The 17,570-nt window shown below is 40.5% G+C and overlaps 1 protein-coding gene across 2 annotated transcripts in view; it reads right to left on the minus strand.

Annotated features, from left to right (window-relative positions):
- Positions 1-17,570, minus strand: part of DST (dystonin) — a 291,949-nt gene that overhangs the window by 187,912 nt on the left and 86,467 nt on the right. For both annotated transcript variants that reach the window (XM_066547320.1, XM_066547319.1), the window contains exon 5: positions 14,462-14,523. In XM_066547320.1, coding sequence (XP_066403417.1) covers positions 14,462-14,523 — 62 coding nt within the window. The remainder of the gene's footprint in view (positions 1-14,461; positions 14,524-17,570) is intronic.

Genomic DNA, 17,570 nt, shown 5'->3' on the forward strand with positions numbered 1-17,570 from the left:
TCTAGGGTTCTATGATGATTCTACTAAAACAAGAGTCACACCCTTTTTATTGATTAGAAGTAAATATGGCAGGAAAATAGGGTTGTGCCCAGTTCTGTGTACACAGTGGGTGCACACCCAGCATACACACAGATCCTTCAGACTTTCATGTTAGGATGTAGTGTGTTTCAGACCAACACCTAAAATGGACACAGCACATTCTCAACTGAAATAGTGTGTGAAGAAGCAGAAACAAGCATTAATATGCTGCAGAATCTAGAGTGGAGGCAAAAGAGACAGGAGAGAGAATATAATCAGCTCAAGCAGGAACAACTCAAAGCAACGCCCATGTACTGGAGGCCACCAGGAAATCCCTGAGGCAGGTGAGGTAATCACTGTGGCCCTGGCAAGCTGCATGACTTGGAAACAAGGCAGAGTTTTGTGCTCACTTATTTGCAAAATTGCCCATTTTTTTCACAGGGTCAGGAAAGCAGACTACTATAATGAAATATCTGCCTTAAAAACATCAGAAGGCTCCCTTTCCATATTATAATTAATCTGAACTGATCATTGTGAGAACATGCCAAATTAGACCTTTTCTTTTGGTTTCCAGAACAGGCAAAATTAGAATAAAATCTGAACCATACTTATTTTGAATAACTGAAGTTCAGTTGTCAAGTCTTCATAAAATCAGTGTCATCACCCAGGAGTTATCAGGAATTATAGTATTACAGATCCAGCTGAGGCTGTTCATACCACATTGCCTGGGAAAGTCTTTTTCAAGTACTGCTCTCCTTGCTTCTGGAAGCAGAGTTAATTAAATGCCCAGACGTAAAGCATTACTGATTTTTCAAAGGAAAATGGGAAAAGGCTCAAAAGTTAGAACTGTAAGGGGTGTGTTTAGGAGAAAAAAAGGGTCAGGCCTTAATTACCACTGAGGTCACAGAGAAGTCCAAATGACAGCTGGAACAAGGCCAGCTGTGAGTTTCACAATAAACTTCAAATTCATTCTTTAAGAATCTGAGTCAATGACTGTGGGAGAAAGATCTCTTAGAACACCCACTCACTTCAGTAACAGTAAAACAATTTTCATCAAGATAATAGATAAATAGTTAAGAGTCCCTATGACTACAGTGTTCCACAGCAAATGCCATCAGCATTCAAAGAGCTGAAAAACTTCTGTGGCCACTGTTGAGATCCTGACACCCTGATGAGTTTCCCTAATGTTTCAGCTTCCAAAACCATACTTAAGCTTGTTTTTAAAGGAAAACTTTTATTAAAAATTATACTTATGGGGGAAACATTTTTCTGTAAGTTTTGAGAACATGCATGTTTTAGTCCTTACATCTTTAAAACTTAAGAAATCACAGTGGCAATTCTAATTGCATGATAACAAATCTATGCCATAAGTAAAGAATAAAAAAAACCCTCTAATACAAAAAGATGTATTTGTGTACAGAAATAAAGATTTACTAGCCTGACACATGCTATGAGAAACACTCTAAAATTCTGAAGAGGCTGTAACAAGAGCCATGAAGCATGTAATTGTGAAAATATGAGATTTGTCAAAACATTCCCACGTGACTGATCTGCCAAGGAAGTTGCTCCTTCAAAAATTTTCAGGAGTACTTACTTTACTGTACAGATGTCTCACAATCCCCCGTGTAAGGATGAGTATGGCTCAAGACACTGCAGTCCCCTCCCCGCCAGGCAATGTGCCCCCAGCACGCTGCGCGGGACAGCGAGGCGCTGAGCTGGGCTCCACGGCCAGCCTGGGGCCACGCCAGGAGAGCAGGGAGCCAAAGCCCCGTGCACACTGACACGCACACCCACAGCTCTGGTCTCTCATCTCCTGCCCTAAACCCAAACCTTACTGCTGGGAAAAACCCCAACTCCAAACACACAGCCTGGTCACGATGCCCATTTTGCACTGAATCTCATACTACACTTCACTCATTCTGTTGAAAGCAAACAAGCACACAGGTTTATTGAAGAGGATTTGATCCTGGTGAGGAGCACTGAGGCTGTGTGCAGGAGCCGCGGGGCTGCAGGTGGTGCTGTTCCCGCAGCTCCGGGCTGGACACCCCCCTCAGGACACCCCGCCTGGCTCCCCATCACCCAGGACACCCCGCCTGGCTCCCCACCACCCAGGACAACTCACTTGGCTCCCCATCACCCAGGACACCTCACCTGGCTCCCCATCACCCAGGACACCCCACCTGGCTCCCCATCACCCAGGACACCCCGCCTGGCTCCCCATCACCCAGGACACCCCGCCTGGCTCCCCATCACCCAGGACACCTCGCCTGGCTCCCCATCACCCAGGACACCCCGCCTGGCTCCCCATCACCCAGGACACCTCGCTTGGCTCCCCATCACCCAGGACACCTCGCCTGGCTCCCCATCACCCAGGACACCTCACTTGGCTCCCCATCACCCAGGACACCTCGCCTGGCTCCCCATCACCCAGGACACCTCACTTGGCTCCCCATCACCCAGGACACCTCACTTGGCTCCCCATCACCGGCCCGCAGCCAGGGCTGGCAGCGAGCGGGCACACACCCTCGAGCCAGGGCTCTTCTGGCCTCCTGCTCCCTTGCTAGCACAGTCTGGCAAACCCAGTTTTAGGCCTAGTGGCTCCAAAACTCATTTTCACTCTTTTCTTTTTCACTCCTTGCTTTTGACAGTCTAATAATCCACTCTGCAGGAAACAATTCTCGTGGTTCAGAGGGATTAAACGGTTCTTTCTGTAGTACTCAGGAGGAATTTTTCTGTTTGAATATGTTTCTGGATATTAATTCTCACAAGTAGCAGACACAGCTAATGTTACTCAATTCCTTTATTAAGGAATTCCTCAATCCTTTATTAAGGGATTATTAAGGATTAATAATTATTAAGGATTAATAATTATTAAATCCTAAATTAAGGATTTTACTAAGGAACATTTAAACAAGTCTCCTTTACAGAGTGAGTTCAACACCCCTGATCTTTGTTTATAGCAGATGTTTTCTAACTGAAGATTCATCCTTGATTGCATCCTTGAATTCATCCTTCACTGTCTCCTCTGGCCAATGCTTTACATTCTGTTATCATGACAACCATAACATCCTTCCTGTGTTCCATCTCTCTAACAGCTTGTCCTTGTATCTAAAAAGCTCAGCTCAGTCACTTTTTTTTTGCACATTAACCTTCACATTTCTGCCAGACAACTCAATCATCCATTGCTTTCACATACTCAATTTTGCCCCTGCCTTCAATTATTTCCCATGTCTCTGGATAACTATTAATCATACAATATTTGTATGGCTTTGAGGTATAAATATACTCTGGCTCAATTAAAAAAAAATAATTAATATGGCCATTGCTAAATATCCTTATATTTTTCTTAACATCCCATGTTTTTGTTTCATGAAATGCATTCCAGTATTTTCCTAATCCCCAAATCAGCAAGTGTGCAATCAGAGGTATAATCTTACATATATATCCAACAGCAGGACATAAACACACACATCAAGGAGTCCTTTTACGGATTTCAGTAGATGTGTGATATTTTAAACAGCATCATTGTACGGAAGAACTTTAAGCAAGTATCCTAAATGTCACAAGTCCTTCCCACTTCCTACAGGAAAAGAAAATTGGGTCCATTAACACCAAAACAGAATGAGCCAGATTGGAAGGGACCACAGTGGGTCATTTGGCCCAGCCTTCATATTGGGGTCACCCGCTGCACAGGATTGTGTCCAGATGGCTCTTGAATATCTCCAGTAAGGGAGACTCCACAATCTGTTCCAGTGCTTGGTCATCTGCAGAGTGAAGAAGTTCTTCCTATATTCAGGAGGAAGTTCCTGCGCTTCAGTTTCTGCCCATTGCCTCTTGTCCTATTGCTTGGCAACACTGAGAAGAGCCTGGTCCATCTCCCTCACACCCATCCTTTAGATACTCATACACATTGATGAGTTCCCTCTCAGTCATCTCTTCTCAAGGCTCAATCAGCCCAGCTCCCTCAGCCTTTCCTCATAAGTGAAATGCTCCAGTCCCTAAATAATCTTTTTTGCCCTCTGTTGGACCCACTCCAGGAGCTCCGTGTCTTTCTTGTACTGGAGAGCAGAACTGGACACATCTCAAAACATTTTGACAAAGGGGCTCAAAGGTTCTTTCCAACCAGCATTGATCCAACCACTCAGGATATCCCCCCAGGTCCCACTCCACTTACTTATTATCACTATCACAGCACTACCCTCACTGCTATTAATCCTTGGCACAGTCTTGGTTATCTGCTTGTAAATTTGCATATTGGCATCAGCAAATCCACCTCAGTGGAGCCCCTGCAGATTCACAAGCAGAAATGCATATTTACTAACATAAAATGGATGTCTACTCCATCACTGCTACAATTTAAAGTTCTAAAATATAAAGTCACAGAGATGTCCAGCAAGTTTTAGAATCTACTGCACTGAATTAACCTTCATTTTGTGGATAGCTCAAAGAGAACATGAGGGGCTGATGCCACATGTGGCATGTCATGTGAGGTTTCCATGCCACTCCACTCATACTCCCAGCCAACAACACTGCTTGCACAAGTTGTGATTTCAAGGCACAGCATCCCCATCTCTCTTTCCCCTTTTGCACCACCATAATTCTTTTAGATTTTTCTTCAGATCAGTACACTTTGTTTTGATGGTTTTGTATGTAAGACTAAAGATATTTATAAATTTCAGAAACAACTAAAACAAAGAAAGTGTGACTCACAACCAAGTGGATTTGCTCTCTTGTAACATCTGTTCTCCCCTTTTAAAAATATTTTATTTACAAAGGTATAAATGTGATAAACAATTAACAAGAATATAAAGCAAACATCACTAAGCTTCACTTTACATGGCAACCATCTCAAAGAAGGCATTTTCACTGGAACTGTAGGATTAATGCAGATTAAAATCACTAAAGTAATAAAAATATAAGCTTTGCTGAGGAATTTTGCAGCAATCAGCTTCAAGGCTCAAAAGCTGAATTATACTTCACCAGAGAAGGACTGTGCCTTACAAGGCTGTCAGAAAATAGTAAAAGTGTAAGGTTAAAAAGGACTGGACAGATCACTCAGTCCTGTGCAGTTTGGCTAAAAACCACTACAGATGCTCCTCTAATTTATTCTTGAAAATCCAAATGAAGGAAATGTAAAACACAGTACAAGTGCTTCAGTGTTTGACTACACTTACTTGGCTTTACAGAGAGGGACATTTTTCCTCACTAATCTTCAAACTAAATCTTCTGTAAAATAAACTGATGTTTTTGTTGTCCCTTCCCCTAAAGTTTGACCTCAGAAATCATGTGTTCACCAGCCTCTGCATAAACACTTTTTACATACTGAGGACACATTATCACGTCTCCCTTCAGTCTTCTTAGCTTCAGACTAAACAAACTCAAATTATCACAACCACCTCTTGATCTTCCAAGAAAAATGATCTTCTTACTACTTTGTTAGACATGGCTACAAGCCTCTTGTCCACACAGAGATCAGAAGTTAGGCAGCCAGGCTAACTTTCACAGCCAAGTGCCCACAATTGTGTCTATGAGAAAGCAGAATTCCAAGCTGCCTCCTTGTCTCCTAAGCACCATGCTGCCCACAGGCAAGGTGAAGAACTCATGGGTAGTTGCTGGAGCTCCCTGGGCATAAGCCAACGCAGCCCAGGGCAAGGAATGAATCCTGTGAGGTTTGTGGCAGGGCAAAAACGACAGCTGTTGCTGACATGACAAAAGGCTGGAGCCAGAGAGTTGCACAGCCAGAGAGAAACAGGTGTACCTTTCCCTGCAAAGGTGAAGTCACAGAGCTTGAAACCTCGCTTGAAGATGATGTACAGTGAGGGCAGCAGGCACTGGGATGCTCCTCTCAGGGGAAGGTCCTTGCTCATGGGCATTGCCTGCCAGAGCCAGATGCTGCCTCTGCAGCACCTGACAGCACGCATGGCAGTGGCAACAGCCAAGGGCACTGGCTCTTCCCAGCACCAGCTCTAGCTGCAATTGCAGCCACTATTAATGGCAATAGCCCAGCAAGCTCTGTCAGCTATCCTTTCATCCCAATTTTGGGGCAGTGATCTGCTAAGGAGACTACGTCTGGTAGCATGTAAAAAAGTACAGACATACCATTTGCACCACTTCCCTTTGTCCACCTGCTTTCAAAGATCAGATGTTCCACAGTCTCTCCTGGGAGAGAAATCACCCTGCAAGGTCTGTAACTCCTCATTCTTTTCTTCTCATTGGGAGAGAGATCTATTATGCTTATTGTAACTGCAGACTTCTAGAAGTCTTCCCCCTCCTCTGAGTTCTTAAATAGAATGATAAAATATTACAAATCAGTGAGTTACTAACTGTTGGATAAATAAAGCTGTGTGACAAGAAAATGTCACGTACCAAATATTCTTCAATCTACTGTTTCCTTATCTGAATTTCACCCTCATCTTATTAAAACATATTTCAGCACTTTATAGAACAAAGAGACCAATGTAATTCAGACATTTCTACATTGGTCAAAACTATTTATCTTCTTCTATTCCTTGGTAATGTACTTCTAAACAATACTTCTTTTTTCTTCATATTCTGACATAGTAACAGGGTCTTTCTCCTGCGATCTTCCATGTCACATTAATTCATTCCGGACCTTGTACTTCTCTGATTTTACCCCACATTGCTTTATTAACTCCTTTATACAAACCTTTAGTCCTGCTACACTTATTTCCACTTCTTGTACAGCTCCTTTGTATTTCACACACCTTGAAAGCAGCAGTATTTCCTATACAATGTCTCCTATCTGTTCTGCCTGGCTGTAGCCTGCCTTTGTGCCTCTTACACAAACACCTTCAACAACTGCCAGACCTCCTGCATTTCTGCCTCTCCTGTATTACTCCCCCATGAGACCCTACCTGTTGCTTTCTCCAGTTCATTATCTTGCTTTTACTTCTTACTTCTCTTTTTTCTTTGAAAAGTGAGCCTGGGATTTACAACCACTTGCTTCCAAATTACCATCCTTTTTTACATTTTGAAGCAGCCCCTCCCAGCCAGTCCTGACCTATCTAACAAAGAAGCATTGATAGCAACTTTCTGAATCTGGCAGGCTGAAGGTCTCTCTGGCTGACATTTCACTCACAAAACTTGTTCACACCAGAGGCAGCCACTGCAGCTCCTGCAGCAGGCAGGGAACAGAGCAGCAAGTGTGGTTTGCACACCTGCTTGGGGATGAGCTGAGCTGTGCCACAGAAATGCCTTTCTTACATAGGCTACTGAGGGCTCCTTTACAGGTTTTCAAATGCAGAATTCCACATTGTCCCTTCTGTCAATTATGAGGATAAATTATTTTCCCCATTGCTACACAGTTCTGTCTTTCCAATGCTAAGTTAGTGACCAAAAACCCACCATCAATTTTCTTGATACAGCTCAATGCCTCCAATCAATAGCAGCCATACCGCCCTTTTTCTTTGGCTAGAAGTGTGCCACAGTGTTTCAGTACACCCACTTCTCATCACCCTTTGTGTTTCTGACTTGGCCTCACCATTTCTGGCCCGTACTACATGCTGTCAAATGTAACTTACCAGGGAGGAATTGTTTAAAGTACGCAAATGTAATGCTAAAAACATTAAACTCAGCTCTAAAACTAATCCTCACCAAAGGAAATACACTCCAAACATGCCTGAAGTAGGTAAATAATACTAAGGTTGGCTGATAAAATATTATTCCAATTAAAATCAAGGTACTCTAAGTAGAGGATCATTGTGATGCTATGTGATTTAGCTGAAGTGTCCCTGTTTAAAGCACCATAAATGCCTTTAACAGAGAACACCTTTCCTTACAGGAACAACTTGTTTATTCTTCTATCATGCCTTCTTAGGTCTTCACACTGTCACACATCTACACTACCTCAGGGCAAGCCTTCCTTTCCAGAGTATATGAAATATTGCTTTAGAACAAAATACTTAGGTAATGTCTGTGATTAAATGTTTGAAGTTGCTCACTGTCTGGAGTCCACATACTGGGGCAAAAACTGCTCCCACTGGAGCCAATGGCACAGTTACATTAGCCCAAAGGGAGCTAGATCAAACCCTAGTACTTCTAAACTGATATATAAATTATTATTCGATACAGATACATCAAAAGTATATAGATAAAAATAAGCCCATGCATAATTTAACAATTAATTAAAAAGTCAACACTTAATTGCAAATGCTAGAATTTTATCTCTTGCAATCTCCAAGGAATAAATAATATTAAATAAAATCTGTGCTGAGAACTAATTGCAAACAATGGACTGAACAAAAAAGAGAATGAATTAATACATTAATATATTAAGTCTATAATAGGGAGCATATTGATTCTAGTGGTTCTAATTCATTGTGCAGTCATTGCATGGCAGACTTAGTTCTCCTTATACTCATTCTTTCATATAAGAGCACCTATATAAACCATTTTCTTAAAAAAACCCAACACACATAAAAGCATGTTCTCAACTCATTCAATAGGGTTGCATGCCATAAAAATATCGATATGCTCAAGCTAGCCTATATTTCATGCATATTTAATTTATTGGTTTCAGTTATTCTCTTTCCTGTTCCCAATTAGTCATGAAGTCTGAATGCATTAAAGAGGATCAAATAAACTTAAAATCTGTGGCACCGTTTTTATTGACTTGAACTTGCTTATTTATTTATTTGCTTACTGGCAGAGAGATTTTTGTGATGCAATTCATCATTATCCTTTAAAAATTTGTAAAATTTCCTCCTCTTTTGCAGCTTTAACTTGTGGCATTTGTCACTACTTTTCCTCACTGTTTCCTGGTTACTTTACTCCCTCATCTAAACTTTAATTAAACACCAAAAAAGTCCCCAGTTTCCTTGCTGAGCTGCTTTGCAAATGGCTACAGATCATACTAAGCAGTGTGGTTTACCTCCAAATGAAGAATTTTTGAAAAAAATGTGTACACAATGAATAAACTGCAATTGTGCATACTTCCAGGGAAAATACCAAAAATTCCTTTGCACCAGTAACTGATTATGGTCTTCAAGAGTTGTTTTTATTTATTTTTTCAGAAGGGCTATGTCTGAAAGAAAAAACACGTCAAGACCTTTTAGAATTAGTCCTGAAAACAACGGGAAAAAACTTTAGGAGAAAAACTGAAAAACTGAAATATTCTTCTGTCCACCCATAAGACAGTAGGCATAGCTAAACAATTGAATTCCAAAATAGAGGAGGAAATACTGATCCTTTAGCTGCACTCAATGGCTAAAGCAAGCTGGGGACCACCTTGAAGTGGAATTTTATGGAAGTTGTGCCCAACACAGTTTGCAGCAGCTGTCAGAATAAACTGGGAAGAGAGTATACAAATGAGAGTGCTCATTTAGATGCACCAGCACAGCAAGGAGTCAGTCTTAATTTATTTAACAAGGCCGGGGGGAGGGGGCTTTTTCTGAGTGTGTTTCAAAATCAAAAGGTGTTAAATTGAGAATTTTTTTAAAAGCAACTACCATTAGGCTAACACCAGTGCCTCATTCTTTAATATAAATGTAGAGCTACAAAGTACTCATTTCTAAAAGCAGAGGTGGGGAATTTTAAATAACATTTTAACTGCAGGCTGGAAAAGAAGATACTGAGAGCTGTGCTATCTAAAATGATAACCACTAGTGTCAGTAAAGTGCCAGCTTTCAGCAAGGAATGACTGAGCTCTATCAGGAATAGTCGATCCTGCTGCCATTAAGGTCATACCTGAACATTTCACAAAGCAATCGACCTAAGAGGCCATTTGCAAACCCTGTGCTGCCTGAAGGACACCCAGGAATCAATAACTTCAGGTTTCTATTCTGAATTATTCATTCGGTCTTTGCACAACAAAAAGCTGTTCTCTCTCTCACTAATGCACTACCACTGCAATACAGTACATGGTTTAAACACTGGGCTTTAAAACAACAGTTTTCAAAAGCATTTTGTCCAGCTACTTACAAAAGCCTTCTGGCTAATAACACCTTTTAAAGTGACTTTTGGAGCAACTAATGAATGTGAAGGTATGCTGCCCATTGCTCCCATCAGCAGCTTGTTTCTCCCAATGTATGGTCAGCCAAGGGTCCCAAAACCCAACCCACACTGCAAGTGGCACCAGGGGGCTGGGCTCCCTGTCAGTGCCATGGAGGGGACAGCTGTCCCTCTCCAGGGAGCTGCCCAGGCACACAGGGTGCTGCTAGAAGGCCAATTAAGAGGCTCTCTACAACTTTTTATTCCATGAAAAGGAAGAAACATTTTCCCTTGAAGGGAAGTGTTCACTCTATCACTAGCCAGTCTCTGCTTGCCTTGCCTTTAGTTTTATTTTCTGTACATCCTAAGTTCTAATAAAGAAACAAAGTATTTCAAAATAGCCCATTTAATCTCTCAGCACTCGGACCGGCACTATAAAAATATTTTTTAATTGATTTGAAAAAGAAAATCAACAACAAAGAGGAATTTATCTGCTTTTATTCTGTTTTCATCAACAGCTTCTTTTATTTTCTGACTTTCATATCATCCTCCACTGGTGTTTCATACATGCCTCACTATTTCCTTAAGTTTTGTGGTTTTGAATTCAAAGGATGTCAGGAAGAATTTCTGGGCTTTCATGGAGGCTAGATTTCTCCTTGGGCACTTTAGCACCATGAGAACACTACACTAGAATAAAACATGCAGCCACAAATTTACCTGCTCGTGTCACATCAAGGGTTACTTACTGCTCAAGCAAGATTTAACACCCTATTTTTACAGCAGCAGCATGAAACACTTGCTGGAAGCAGAGGCTGCTTCCAAGAAGAGAGGAGACCTCTGCCCCACCACCACACTGCACTGGCATGTGAACTCTCCCTGGAAGCTCATACCACAGCAGCAGGCAAGTCTAAAGTCCAATATCTCACCTCTCCAGTCTGTATGTCAACAAGACACAAAAGATTACATTTAAACTGGAGCCACACCATCAGACAGCAAACAGTAGCCTTAGCAAGTCTAAAGCTCCAACCAGTCCTCAGAAAATCTGTTATCAATTCAAAAGAAAAATTTCAGCATTAAAAAACTTAGTGACAGTCCACTTGACCTTAAACTGTGGAATTCAAAGATAACTTGAACAGCTGAATTTTGCAAATAACACACTGTATACCTGTCAAAAACTAGGTATCTCAAGAACACGAGCAGGAAATATTTCTGCAATGACTATGTTCCTATTTTAGCAAAGCACATAACATGCTTTACTGCTCAACTAAACTGACAAGGGACTAACACTGAATTTTAAATATTATGCACTTACACACTTTGAATCTAATGCAACCAGAGATGGGCAACAGACAGCAGAAGAGTAAATATTTATAGTCATCTGGTTCTTTGTGGTTACTCAGTAAATCCCATAAATATAGAACTTAATTAGAAGAGTGACAGTAGGCTCCTATGCCATTCCCCAGCAAAAGATGGGAACTCATAAAATTGCTGCTGACCTAGAATAAAACCTCTTAGATATATTGGTATAAAAGCATGCAAATTTGGGACTTTCTCAAGGACTGCAGGAAAATAGAAGTTTAATTAGAATGAGGAAGGAAAGCACTAAATAAGAAAGGGAAATGTGAAAAGAGATGAGAAAAGAAAGAGAAAAAACAAAAGCAAAAGAATAATCAGGGCACAGAGAAAAGAAACAGGAAAAAGAAAGCAAAGAGCACAAATAGGAGGGGAAAAAAGATGAAATTAAAATGTGATCCATCCCCATGCCCATAGTGGGGACATGTCCACATGTGTGGTCTGGTCTTTCCCAAGAACTCTCATAATTTTCACTATCATCTTTTCTGCTTCTTGTTGGACCCTACACATGACAGACATGACTTCCTTTTACAGTCAGTGGAGCAAAAGCATTTCTAGGATAAAATTCATCTTCCTCTTAGGTAGATGTCTTAGTGGAGGAACACTGAAAAGGGCCTGTTCCCTCAGTTATCTACTAAACAAGTCTGGGTAACCAGCTCAAATAAATCTATTGCAATGCCTGAAATGAGACAATTCCCAAATGGTTTGTCTGAAACAAGGTATTCACAGTGAATGTGCAAATATGAGTTGAATATGATTTGTATTAAATATGAGGTAGCTGGAAATGAGGGCTCAAGTTCAACTTAGGGCATTGACTAGGAGAGGGCCACTGTCTCTGCTAGAAATGCACTCATTTACTGGGCTATTTTTCTACATTCCCTCCACCTTATCATGTTAGCTTTCTATGTCCCTATGTCTTAAGACAGAGAACACTTGAAACATTGATTTTAATTTCCATACAAGTCATGGTTCTAGAAACAATGTCTAAGAACAGAAATCTGACAACTGTATCACCACTTTCAAACTGTTTCCAGAAGACAAAGTTGAGTTGCTACATAAATTCCAAGTTAATGGAAGAGCTATAGTCAAAATATATTTGTATGAACTAGAAACTCTTAAATTGAATTCTAAAGTGAGCAATTTGAGATGAAGATCAAGTCCAGCAATACACACAGTCAATAGACCCCATCTGTCTCTTCTCTCTGTATCTATTCCTCTGCAATCACCCAACCCAGAACTATTTGGAAATGAAGGCCTAAGGCCACTGACCTTGGAAAGCAATGCAAAAGGATTTAGAGTGAACTCTTTACCCTCATTTCTTTATGGGTTTAGAATCTAAATCTCTTTTAAGCTACTCCCAAGAGGTTGACAGCATGGAAATGATGACTGTGCATATTTTAGAAATGTGTAAAATGAAATTGTATAGAAATATAATTTTCAGTACACTGCTCTTCTGTAAAATAAGGCACTATTTTTAACCCATATTAAAGGATTGCTCTCCAAAAAGCTTGACATAGGCTTTTCTGCATCCCACAGAAAACTAAAGCTGCATTTTTAAAATGCTTCTTTAATACACAAAAACATGAGTAGACCCTATAAACATGACAACAATTACTCTCAATTAGATGAAGAAATGCCTGATGGTTAATTTGGATATTGCATTTTACTTCCAGAGTCCTGGCAACCTTCCTGGATGCTTTTTTTTTCCTTTAATTTCTCTGAAGTATTCTACAATGGATACATTTCTTATATTATAAACATGAGGCAAAACTCATTAAAGGAAGGCTGCAGAACTGCCTTCTGTCTTTTCTTATTAGCAAGTAAAATTTTCTGCAGGGACATGGGGCCACTTGGATGTTTTAGGAAAAAAGGGAGGAGGCTTCTGCATAGAAGGGGTCCCTGGAGCAGCTGTTTCTAGATACACTATGTTTCCCTTGGGTTTATTCACAAAGGGAAACCTATTAGGATGAGCAGTTCTGTGACTCCAGACTCACCCTGCCCACAGAAAGGTTTTATGCTGCACAGAGGCTGATAGAAGGATGATGGCTGATGGCTCAGTCATGATGAGAAGGACTAAAAGATCCCTCTGCAAGAGAGGTCTCTTGCAAAAGACAAATTTGAGTCCAACTTCAGTTCCAAGCCTGGTTAGTTTCCAACATCACACCATTTCCAAGAGCTACATACATTTCAAAATTTTAAAAGATGTGAGGGAAAAAAAGGTAGTTTTAAACATCCACAACCCTGTAGAAACTCTCTTTTGTTTCAGCGTCCAATATTGCTCAAATACCTGCAAGAGTAGCCACAAGAAAGAGAGAAATAATGAAGTTGTTCCCTAAAAAACTCTATTTTTCTCTAAACATGAATACAAGGAGATCTTTCCAACAGAATTTTAACATTGCACTCATTAATTAAATCTCAACTCTGACAGTTTTTATTTTTATCAACTCAGATACATTTTTATCTAATGTGAATTTTATATGAATTCAACCTCAGAGTGAGGGGGAATATCAAAGGAAGTTATGTCAAGTAATTATACAATCTGTTTCTCCAGAGACAGCAAATTTAGCAAATTTGGAACTGAAGGGCCATGCAGTAAAGGTGAACTCACAGCTTTTAGTTCTCTGTCAACTAAAATCTGTAAACGGTGTTAAAATAATATGCTCTGTCCCTGAAGCAAAGTTCACTGCTATTGAAAAGAAAGATATTGAAAAGTGACTTTTGCCCCTGGAAAGCCTCTATTTCTAAACCATGAGCAGCATAATGATGCCACAGGATGGTCTAGAGATCTCTCAAGGTCATTCCCTCTCTCCTCAGCATGGTATTTCAAATATTTTTTCCCTTCATTTGCCTTAGATGTGGTACTACAGCCATGACACAGAAATTCCAAAAATGAGCCAAGCCTTATAGAAAGAAATCAACTTTGACTCATTTTAATTTCAAATTCAAGTACTCCATCAGATCACCTTGGGCAGCATTTCAGCTCCCCCATGACTCCTCAAAGACAAAGCACATGCATAACCCTCACAATTTAAGATCTTCCTTACATGTGACACAGCTTCATCCTGAAATCAAACATGTAGTAAAAGACACAATCACTGCTGTAGCAATCAGTCATCCAGACATAACAGAAATAACAACTGACCTTCATGAGATGCTGATTTATCCATTTTGTGAATGTCTTCTTTTGTACTTTGTCACGCTCATCTAGAGGTAAAAAGGAAAAACAAAAGTTTTAACAGCTCTACAAACAATGCAGAAGATTTTTTTATTAAGACCTTTAGAAAATTAATTTTCTAATAAATTTTAAAAACAGAATAGCCCGCAAAAGCTCCAAAATATCTAATCAAAATAATAGCACAGAAATGTTATTTTCAGTACATCACAGCATGATTTTCTTGACACTCCAGGTGAGTTCCTCCGGGGCAACAGCCCCTCAGGTATTACAGTAGCCTACTGACAAAAATCTAACTGCCTTGAAAAAGTCAACTGGAACTCAAAATGCACTGAAAAGGTCATGGCAAACTCTTAAGAACTATAAATGCTACTCATGATCTATATAATCAAATTGTTACTAGTGTATTAGGCAATAGAAAACTTGTGATATGAAAGCTAACTTTTTCAATCATTATGCTTTTCAACTGGCACAGCACCCTTGTTCAAACACACAAGGGCTAGTTACAGCTTCAGCCAGGGAAAGGACTCTCAACCCTCTGCAAAATAAGCAGGGATGCCCACTAACCCAGGTATGGGGCCCAGCCACTGCCAGCAGTTTGCTCCCTGGCATGACAGTCAGCATCAATGATTGCCCACTAAATGCTGAGCAGAAATAATAAATGCAATGGACTCAGAGTAAGAAAGCATCCCACTTATGGGTAGGGAGCACAAGCATGTGTTCTGCCAAGCCACACTGGAGAAAACCTAACCACCACCCCAGCACAAGAGTTGTCTCCAGCTACCTGAGCAGGGCCACAGCCAGCAAAACTGCTACAGAGCCTGGTCACCATCCCAGAGCTCCCCAGAGCAGGAGTCACAGTGTGTTAGGACTCGGACCACCTGTGCAAGTCTAAAATAGCCAGAGCCCTTCAGCAATGTACAACACAACTGCAACTGTTTCATTGACTCAGGCTATTTGCAGTGCGGCTGAGAATGAGCAATGAGCTCAGGCAGCAAAACAAAATCCCTATGTACCTATTGCCATCGCTAAAGGATTGAACCAGGTCCTGTATTTCACATTAAAAAATACAGTTTTCAGGTTGGTCAAACATAACAATTATTAAATTAAAATAAATTCACAGAAGGTCTTTCAAATCTCTAGTGTGATACTGAAGTCTTTCAAAACAGCAAGACACTATACAAGAGTTCATCCTGGGCCAAACTGAGCACCTTATGGGGTTCCTAAGAGCAGTGGGAAATGACTATTGAGGAACAGAAGCAAAAACAAAACAAGTAAATGCCTGTGAAGCCTTTGCATAGTCCTCTTATGTGACTCACAGACTTTCTACATGTTCATTCATATCTTTGCATTTAATAGTCATAGATACAATTTTTTTCTGGGTTTTTTCCAATCCTTTTTAACACACCTATAACTTTTATAGCCACAGCTCACTGTGGCAATGAAATCTTCAGGCAGTATGTGAACTGTACTTGTAAGTTCGGCTCTGTGCAGAAGAGTTGCTGTTTCCTAAATGCTTTTCCACACCACTCAAGATATTCTAAGCTTCTGGCATATGCTTTTTTCCCCCACTTAACAGCTCTACAGTCTTTTATTCTACTTGAAGACCCAAATAAAGAGGAGATAGAGAAACTAGAGCACAAAGCTGTACTCCGGGGAAAAAAAATCTGGCAGATTAAGAAAATCTTTTGCTATACATACATTTCTCCAAAACCTTCATCTAGCAAGACACCATTTCTGACGTAAGTTATTTACTATAACAAGGTGGGAGCTTTGATTAAGCAAAACGTAGAGAGCAGAAAATATCAGAAATAAAATAATTCCAGAAACACTTTCACTTTTAACTGTTTCATTATGAGTAGCTCTTTTAAAAAGAACACAAAGTTTCTCAATTGCAGAATTTCACAATGTGTACAAAGTGTCTTTTTTACTAAGGTTATCCCACCTAGTTTTTACCAAGTACACAGAAGTTTACATTTTGGGAAATGTTACTTTGATGACAGTTAGAAAAACAAAAGGTTGAAAAATCCACTTTCTTGTATCATGTTAGAATACAAAGTCACTATTCATTTCAACTCTGTTTTCAATTAAAATGCTAACATACACAAAATAATTGATGGTTATTACCCTCGATCCTTTATATATATATACATATATATTACACAAACACTCAGAAAAATTCTGTAACTGACAGACCCAAAAGCATAAGGAAGAGGAAAGCTGACACCTGTCATCTTGTGACAGACATCAGTATTAAAGGGGGGAAAGGCCACCAAAATACCACACCTGTGATTTTAAATCTAAAACCCAAATGCTCCCAGAAAAGCAAATGCACGCCAAGAGAAAAAAAACAGTGGCAGTGTTCAGTGTGCTCGAGCTCAGAGCAGAGCACACCAAACGAAACTCCCCAGATGAAGCAGCAAACAGGTAAATGACCACCAGCTGAGGAGGAAAACCCACAGAAAGCCCCTAGAGAGAAGCTTCCCTGCAGAGAGCTCTGCCCTGTCCCGCAGGCAGCCCTGCCAGCCCAGCTCCGGCTGCGTTACTGACCCATGCAGCACATGATCCCCACCAGCTCTGCATTCTGCGCCTTTGTGTCTTCACCACACTCTCCCATTCTGCCCTTGAAGACTTCAGAGCTCCCTTTCTCTTCAGGGAAAGGAGAGCCAAGGAGTGACCAGGGCTTCTCCTGCCTGACACAGAGCAGCAACACCCCTTTTTTAAAAAAACAGGAGCAAACAGCCCATTTGCTGTCCGAGCAGTCAAAACTGTGAGCCCTCTGGCTTTAACTCAAAACAACAAGATATAAATTAAGGATCTGCGTTTGAGGGTTTGTTTTTTTTTTTTAACAATAAGGTGCACTAATAGACATTTGAGTACAAATGTTGAACTTTCCAAACAAGGAAGTCTGTTTTTTTCCTCTACCAGCAGTGAGCAGCAAGGAAAGAGTCACCCTGAACCCAGCAGCCAGATACTCATTCAGGTAATTTAAGAACACAGGTGAAGCAGGAGTTGCAGAAAGAAAGCACATATTGTTAGATAATCTGATCTATAGATTATCACACTAAACCCTCTTATG

Source organism: Molothrus aeneus, chromosome 3, assembly GCF_037042795.1.
Source record: "Molothrus aeneus isolate 106 chromosome 3, BPBGC_Maene_1.0, whole genome shotgun sequence".
In the NCBI taxonomy this organism is placed as follows: domain Eukaryota; kingdom Metazoa; phylum Chordata; class Aves; order Passeriformes; family Icteridae; genus Molothrus; species Molothrus aeneus.